At 43.1% G+C, this 8,786-nt stretch overlaps 2 protein-coding genes across 2 annotated transcripts in view; one reads left to right on the top strand and one right to left on the bottom strand.

Moving 5' to 3' along the window:
- Window positions 1-3,229, bottom strand: part of znf276 (zinc finger protein 276) — a 24,888-nt gene extending 21,659 nt beyond the window's left edge. Inside the window, exon 1 of the mRNA XM_084094938.1 lies at window positions 2,525-3,229. Coding sequence (XP_083951064.1) covers window positions 2,525-2,573 — 49 coding nt within the window. The 5' untranslated portion in view covers window positions 2,574-3,229. The remainder of the gene's footprint in view (window positions 1-2,524) is intronic.
- Window positions 3,230-3,528: 299 nt separating this feature from the next.
- The window catches only part of zfc3h1 (zinc finger C3H1-type containing), a 40,800-nt gene continuing 35,542 nt past the window's right edge, over window positions 3,529-8,786 (top strand). The window contains exons 1-2 of the mRNA XM_084094930.1: window positions 3,529-4,033; window positions 7,279-7,731. Of these exons, the coding sequence (XP_083951056.1) occupies window positions 3,691-4,033; window positions 7,279-7,731 (796 nt within the window). The 5' untranslated portion in view covers window positions 3,529-3,690. The remainder of the gene's footprint in view (window positions 4,034-7,278; window positions 7,732-8,786) is intronic.

Here is an 8,786-nt window from a genome sequence, read left to right as displayed (position 1 = left end):
TGTGAGAGAGCAGAGGTCAAAGGTCAGGGCATTATCAGACCGAAACAGGCGACAGAAGCCCGTGCTCATCCTGCCTGTGAGAGAGCAGAGGTCAAAGGTCAGGGCATTATCAGACCAACACAAGCGACAGAAGCCCGTGCTCATCCTGCCTGTGAGAGAGCAGAGGTCAAAGGTCAGGGCATTATCAGACCGAAACAGGCGACAGAAGCCCGTGCTCATCCTGCCTGTGAGAGAGCAGAGGTCAAAGGTCAGGGCATTATCAGACCGAAACAGGCGACAGAAGCCCGTGCTCATCCTGCCTGTGAGAGAGCAGAGGTCAAAGGTCAGCACATTATCAGACCAACACAAGCGACAGAAGCCCGTGCTCATCCTGCCTGTGAGAGAGCAGAGGTCAAAGGTCAGGGCATTATCAGACCAACACAAGCGACAGAAGCCCGTGCTCATCCTGCCTGTGAGAGAGCAGAGGTCAAAGGTCAGGGCATTATCAGACCGAAACAGGCGACAGAAGCCCGTGCTCATCCTGCCTGTGAGAGAGCAGAGGTCAAAGGTCAGGGCATTATCAGACCGAAACAGGCGACAGAAGCCCGTGCTCATCCTGCCTGTGAGAGAGCAGAGGTCAAAGGTCAGCACATTATCAGACCAACACAAGCGACAGAAGCCCGTGCTCATCCTGCCTGTGAGAGAGCAGAGGTCAAAGGTCAGGGCATTATCAGACCAACACAAGCGACAGAAGCCCGTGCTCATCCTGCCTGTGAGAGAGCAGAGGTCAAAGGTCAGGGCATTATCAGACCGAAACAGGCGACAGAAGCCCGTGCTCATCCTGCCTGTGAGAGAGCAGAGGTCAAAGGTCAGCACATTATCAGACCAACACAAGCGACAGAAGCCCGTGCTCATCCTGCCTGTGAGAGAGCAGAGGTCAAAGGTCACAGGATGACACAGGAGCCTGTGAAAGGACAGAGGTCAAAGGTCAGGGCATTATCAGACCAACACAAGCGACAGAAGCCCGTGCTCATCCTGCCTGTGAGAGAGCAGAGGTCAAAGGTCAGGGCATTATCAGACCGAAACAGGCGACAGAAGCCCGTGCTCATCCTGCCTGTGAAAGAGCAGAGGTCAAAGGTCAGGGCATTATCAGACCAACACAAGCGACAGAAGCCCGTGCTCATCCTGCCTGTGAGAGAGCAGAGGTCAAAGGTCAGGGCATTATCAGACCAACACAAGCGACAGAAGCCCGTGCTCATCCTGCCTGTGAAAGAGCAGAGGTCAAAGGTCAGGGCATTATCAGACCAACACAAGCGACAGAAGCCCGTGCTCATCCTGCCTGTGAGAGAGCAGAGGTCAAAGGTCAGGGCATTATCAGACCAACACAAGCGACAGAAGCCCGTGCTCATCCTGCCTGTGAGGGAGCAGAGGTCAAAGGTCAGGGCATTATCAGACCGACACAGGCGACAGAAGCCCGTGCTCATCCTGCCTGTGAGAGAGCAGAGGTCAAAGGTCAGGGCATTATCAGACCAACACAAGCGACAGAAGCCCGTGCTCATCCTGCCTGTGAGGGAGCAGAGGTCAAAGGTCAGGGCATTATCAGACCGACACAGGCGACAGAAGCCCGTGCTCATCCTGCCTGTGAGAGAGCAGAGGTCAAAGGTCAGGGCATTATCAGACCAACACAAGCGACAGAAGCCCGTGCTCATCCTGCCTGTGAGAGAGCAGAGGTCAAAGGTCAGGGCATTATCAGACCAGCACAAGCGACAGAAGCCCGTGCTCATCCTGCCTGTGAGAGAGCAGAGGTCAAAGGTCAGCACATTATCAGAACGAAACAGGCGACAGAAGCCCGTGCTCATCCTGCATGTGAGAGAGCAGAGGTCAAAGGTCACAGGATGACACAGGAGCCTGTGAAAGGACAGAGGTCAAAGGTCATCAGAGGACACGAAGCGCTAACTCTCAGTTTAATGAAAACATTCTTGTTGGAGGTTAAATGTAAACTGAAATACATGTTACCAGGTGGAGAATATATTACACGTTAAGCATTTTCCTCCCATAGAAAACCTTTATAAGAACGCTTAATGCAGATTAGAATGTCTCCTTATTATGTCGAAATAACGACTTATTATGTTGAAATAACAGATATTATGTCAAAATAACAACTTATGTCGAAATAACGACTTATTATGTTGAAATAACAAGTTAAGTTTTCTTTTTCTTCTCTTCCCCATGCGGTTCAGGGCTTCCATACAATACAGACATACAGCCTGGATATGATGCTTCCAGAAGCTATTTGTGGGGGTGCTATCGGGGTGCTCATGCTGATATGAGGATGAGGATGACGCATAGCAGGGGCTGTAATGAGTGTGTTATTCATGGGAATGGGTTCTGATGTCTGGTTAGGGTCATTCTGTCACACAGACCTGGCAACCCGGAGACTACGAGACAGTCACTAAACATGCTATAGTTTAAACCCAAGCTCCTAAAACCTGTCAGAATGAATGAATAAATGAGCAGTTATCATCATCATCATCATCATCATCACCTTCATCAGTCTTCGCGCGTTTACTCGCTCTGCTCCTCCTCTTCATCATCTTCACTCATCAATACTTCATCAATATCGGATCTGATTATGAGTCGCACACGTCAATCATCTCATCGGCGGTTCACCGCGCGCGCTCTGCAAGCGGGACTTATGAACAATCTTCCTCAATAAATATCATTTATAAGCGCATACATATGATATGATATGATCAAATATTTCATGAAAACACGACGGTGCAGGACACGACCGGAAGCGCTCTGCTGTCTGTCAACAGGAGTAGCGGATGTGACGTCACCGAGTCAGAACAGCGCCACAGCACCGCTCACGGCCGGGTGTTTTCTTTTACTATTCTTTATATTTCTTTATATTTTTATACCAACTACACGTTGATATTTTTGTATTATTTTCTTAATACTTATTGTCACACTGTAAACTGAATGTTCAAATAAAGCATATATTTAAAAAAAAACAACAAAAAAAACGCTTGCGGCCGCTAAGAGAACTCCGCTATTAATCCAAAACATAAACAATCTCACTAATAATATTAATCATTTAATTTAGTTTTTATATTTTCAGTTTAAATTTGTGTTTAGTATGTGCTTTTGTCATGATATTGTTATAAGTTTTATAAGTTTTTTTATATATATATATTTCTATTCACCTTTAATTTCAGTTTTAATCATTATAGTTCTTGATATATATTGTATTCTCTTTCCAATAATAAAAAAACTGTATTTAAATGTATGTTGGCAAAAAATAAAATTAATAATATAGTATTATTTCCTTTTATTTGAGGGAATATTAGTAAAACCAAATCTACTTACTAAAAGTAATTTACGTATAAATTTACGTATAAATCTACTTACGATTTATAATATAAATCTATTATAAATCTAGTCAACGTGTCCTAACATTGAGAGCAGTGTGAAAATAAGTGTATCGCTATCTCACTTTGCTTTGACTCAACAAACCTCAACACTTCCCCACACCCACGGGAAGTGCGCGCAGTCTCGCGAGACTCGGAAGTGGAGCTGAGATGAGTGTGATTCCGCTGAGAGCTGCTTACTCGAGCGTGTGACGCTTCTCTAGCGCGATGCGAGGAATTCAAGCCCAGTAATCAGCATGAATCAGAAGTAAACGCGTCTAAATCTCCGACAGGATCAGTAATGGAGGTCAACTCGAGCGGCGCGTCTCCTAAAGAGGAGGGCGAGCTGGAGGACGGAGAAATCTTCGACGACGAGCCACAGAGGCAGAACGCGAGGCCTCCGCGACGCGCCTGGCCCAACCGGCCCGCGATGAACAAGAGAGCGCGTTTACCGGGACCGGGGCTCAACAATAACGCCCCGCTGCCGCTGAGAGCCGCGCACCCGCCCTTCCCCTTCGACGCGACGCCGCGGTCCGGCTTCTGGGAGCGCAGTCACGGCGCGTTGGGCCGCTTCAGGTACCGCGACTGGACCCGCGACTGGACGGAGACCCGCGGCTGCAGGATCGAGTCTCCCGGGCGGAAGCGTATCCTTACATCAGCCGCAACACTCGAGCTGAACCGCCGCGGTAACACTGTGGGAGAATATCACGGTTCATGGTATAACCGCGGTATGATATATTAGGTTACGCTTTATTTTTAAGGTGTCATTGTTACAGTGTAATTATAAATGTAAGTACTGAGTAATATTAAGCAACTACGTGTACTTTTACTATAGGGTTAGGGTTTGGTTGAGGGTTAGTTGCTTGTAATGATGCATAATTCACTGTTATTACTATGGTAAGTACATGTATCATATGTAACAAGGACACTGTAAAATAAAGTGTTACCAAATATTATAATCTGGTTCCACAATAATGTGCTGTCATGATGTGACTGCTGTATTTACGTCAATTGTTTACACTTTTATATCACAATGTCTCTCACCAATCTTGTGCTTTAATAGTCCAGTCGTTTTAAGCCAAAATGGGGGTCAACCTTGAACAAATTGCAACAGAAGCAAACTCAATATTGTGTATCCTCAATATGTCCTGAGTAAGGAAAGAAAAGTCCAGAAGAATCCCATTAGGGGAAAGTTTCGAAAAAGGCCCAAATAAGTACTTCTTCCTGCCTCTGTGTTAATGCTCATGGATGGCCTAAATGGGTTCATTCAGACCTTAACATCAAGTATTTTACTGTTATTTGTAAGATTCAACAAGACATGTTCACCTGGCTAGACCCAATGTTTAGATCTGTTGTGGTATTTATGCAAATTAGCACATACGTAATTAGATTATGCACCGTTTGTCGCAGTGGTGTAGTCTAGTTTTTTGTAGTGAGTATACTGTAATATACCCCCCCCCCCCCCCCCCTCACCCATCCCAGACCGTCACCCCATAAGCACCACCACACTCACTAATGCATAAAGTATGCATCGACATGTAATTGAGAGCATTATGAAATATTAGGTGTTATCAACATGTCAATTTATTATAAGCAACACAAGACTTTAACAGCCATTTACAGCTGGGGAGACTGGACTGATTTTATACTGTTTAGTGTTAATCACCATCTAACTCAGCCAGTTAAGAGCTACATTTAGCCTTAGATGTTATATGAATATGGTCCCTGAAGCACAGGTTTTATCAGTTTACAATAAAATAATAAAAAAATGAAACATTATAGGCACAAATACAAATTTACTTTTAGAAATGGTGTTTTTGAAAAAAAAAAAGGTGTTATTGTTTTGGCAAGTTTAGGCTACTCTTTAAATTAAAACATGTATGAAAACTTGTGTGATATTCCCTTAAAATAACGTTTTAATAGATTTTATTATTATTATTATTATTATTTTAAAATTCATTTTTACTTCTTTTTAATTTCTTTGAGTTAGACCGAACTTTTATTTTGGTGGGTTGTAGACATTTGAGTTTCTGTGTGTTTTAATAAACTATTATTATTATTATTATTAGGCCTACTTGAAGTAAACTCTACTGTGCAATAGTAATATATTTCTGTTATAATTTCTTCAAGTTATACCGAACTTTCATTTTGACAGGTTGTCGTAAAGACATTACAGTTTCTATGTGTTTGTATATGAAACGAATGAATGACTTTTATCAAATGAAATGGTGAAATTCTCGTGAAGTGACTCTCATAGCAGCTCTGCGATGAAGTGCACATGTAGTAGCTCATGTCTCAATACAGTGAAACGCTGAAAACACCACGAGCGTGATCACGCGTGCTTCAGTGTGTGTGTTTGTGTGTGTGTGTGGTGGAGCACACATTGAGCGCTCATTCATTCCCAGAGACGCGTAGAACAATTGCAGTCTCTTTTAACTTTAATATTCACAGACACTAGTCCATATCGAGATTTGATTCATTGTACAGCCCTACTTTTGATTTATTCATTCAAAAATAGCCAAATTCGGTGACGTTCTGCTTAGCAAGCTCCATTTGTGACTGGATTCCGCGATTCGGTGTCGCTTCGCAAACACAGACGGGGTGAATTTATGAATGAAAGTGAAAGTTCTGACACAAAACGAAGTTGTTACGCATCCTCACGATTTTTTAAGTGGGTATACGGAAATCCTTGGCCTTTTCTAGTGGGTATACGGCGTATACCTGCGTATCACGTAGACTACACCACTGGTTTGTCCATGTTAACAAACAATTTCAAAAAACTTGTAATACATTTTTTGTTTGTCTTGATGTAAGTAATCAACTCAGTACTTTTCATGGTGATATCTAAAGGTTAAAAATGTTACCCTATTCACGTGAGAAAAGAATGAATAGGCTATATTTGGGTGTTTTTCTAAACTTTCTCCTAATGGGATTCTCCTGGGCTTTTTTTTCCTTACTCAGGACATATTGAGGATACAAAATCAGTTGAGTTTGATTCTGTTGCAATTTGTTCAACCTTCTTTCATAAAATGACTGGACTAAAAGTCGAGCCAGTTGATTCTGCTACTGTAACTTTAAGACTTCGGTATGTAGATGTGGTATTTTATGATTGGCTAACCTCTGTGCATGGCGAATGTGATTGTATGTTTATGATAGGGCTGCACAATTAACCGAATTTGTATTCGCGATTACAATTGTGGATGCCACAACAATTATGTAATCGTTTAAAGGTGCAATTACAAAAAAAGTTAACTTACATTATTCTGTGTACTTAAGATGTGTTATCTTTCCTTCTACAGCTTATCTTAAGGGATTTTCCCCTATTGTTTTAATTTTAGTTTTAGTATAACATTATAATACCATGTATATATTTATTTGGTTTGGCTTCTTTAAATATATATTAGGGCTGTGAAATGATTCATCACGATTAATCGCATCCAAAATAAAAGTTTGTGTTTACATAATATATGTGTGTGTACTGTGTATAATTATTTTGTATATATAAATACACACACATGCATGTCTATATTTAAGAAAAATGTGTTTACAAAATATTTCTATTTATATATATAATAAAAAATATATATATTTTTTTTTAAATGTATACATGCATGTGTGTGTTTTTATTTATATAAAATAATTATACACAGTACACACACATATTATGTAAACAAACTTTTATTTTGGATGCGATTAATCCTTTCACAGCCTTAAAAAAAAAATATATATATATATATATGGTGCAGCCCTAGTGTGAGAGTGTGAGGGGTCAGGGCCGGTGAGTGTGTGTGAGGGGTCGGAGCCGGTGAGTGTGTGTGAGGGGTCGGAGCCGGTGAGTGTGTGAGGGATTGTCCAGTGTGTGTGTTGCTTCTTGACGGTTGTGTCTCAGAGAAGCCGGCTGGCAGGAATCAGGCGCGGAGGATGGGGAACAGCTTCCCGAAAGCCCCGGCCGTGGACGAGAGCTTCGAGGCGCTGCTCCTGAAGTACAAGCAGATCCAGCTGGAGCTCGAGGTGATCCGCAAGGAGGAGCGCATGGCCCTGAAGGAGGACGAGGAGCCGGAGCCCGCCGCGGCCCCGCCGGAGGAGAAGAAAGCGTTGGAGGAGAAGAAAGCGTTTCAGGCCTTCAACCTCAAGCCTCTCAGACAGAAGCTGCTGACGCCGGCCGAGAGAGACGCGCTCAACACCGTCAGACCCGAGAGAGAGACTCTGAACACTGAGAGAGACACACTCAAACCCGAGAGAGATGCGCTGACCACCAGCAGACCCGAGAGAGACACACTCAACACCGCCAGACCCGAGCCGAGGCCCGACGCCGACCAGCAGAAGGACGTACAGGATCACGGTATCTACAGTTCTCGGTTACGCTGCAGAATCCCACGCGCTCCTCGATTACAGAGAGAGCGTTTAGGCCACGCCCACAGCGGGGGGGTAACAATCCCACCGTCTCCGTTGAGTGTGTATTGAGTGAAGCTGCCTCCTCCTCGTCATTTATGACTTATAACAAACACAAAACACCGTCTTAAAGCTGCTGTGTGACCAGGAGAACAGCAAACAAGCTAAACAACCCAGAAATACGTTCTTAGAAGCTGTCGTATTACTCTGAGAACTAACGTACGCACACTGGAGGCGACAGGATAGCTTAGAGAAATATAATATATAAAACTGATATTTGACTTACTAGTGACTAAACGTTCACTGCACACGTAGTGTATTTTTAGTGCATACTGAGTGTCAGGATCCCACAACTTCCCCATTCGTTCCAGCCCGTCTCCACTTCTGTGTCCTCAAACACTCGTTTTGTGGGGTCGCCAGCTTATAAAACCGTATTTCTGGGTTGTTTAGCTTGTTTGCTGTTCTCCTGGCCACACAGCAGCTTTTAGACAGGGTTTTGTGTTTGTTATAAGTCATAAATGACGAGGAGGAGGCAGCTTCACTCAATACACACTCAACGGAGACGGTGGGATTGTCCCCCCCGCTGTGGGCGTTATTATTAAGTCGGCTTGAGAGAGACAACTTACTGAAATCCTATTTAAACAATATTCTTCTGAGCAGAAAAAATTCTATATGTATCTCCTCCTAGAGCTTTAACTCTATATACTTCAAGCTCAGCTCAGACACTCAGACTGTTCTGACTTGAGTTGCTTTATCTTTTCAGACTGATCGGACTTACGGTTTTCCTAAAAATGACGATCAAAACTCGGAAAAACTCCCATTGACTTAACATTGCAGAATTTTCAAACTCACCAACTGTCAAAAATTCTAATCTAAACACCTTGAAGACTAAACCAAACTGCCGTTGAGACTCATTTAAACTAATAAACTCTAAACTCATACACTTATAAACTAATTAACTTATAAATTCATAGACTTATGAACTCTTAAACTCATAAATTAATC

This window comes from Abramis brama (assembly GCF_963993115.1).
Source record: "Abramis brama genome assembly, chromosome: 20".
Classification (NCBI taxonomy): domain Eukaryota; kingdom Metazoa; phylum Chordata; class Actinopteri; order Cypriniformes; family Leuciscidae; genus Abramis; species Abramis brama.
This window is presented reverse-complemented; position numbering and strand designations above follow the sequence as displayed.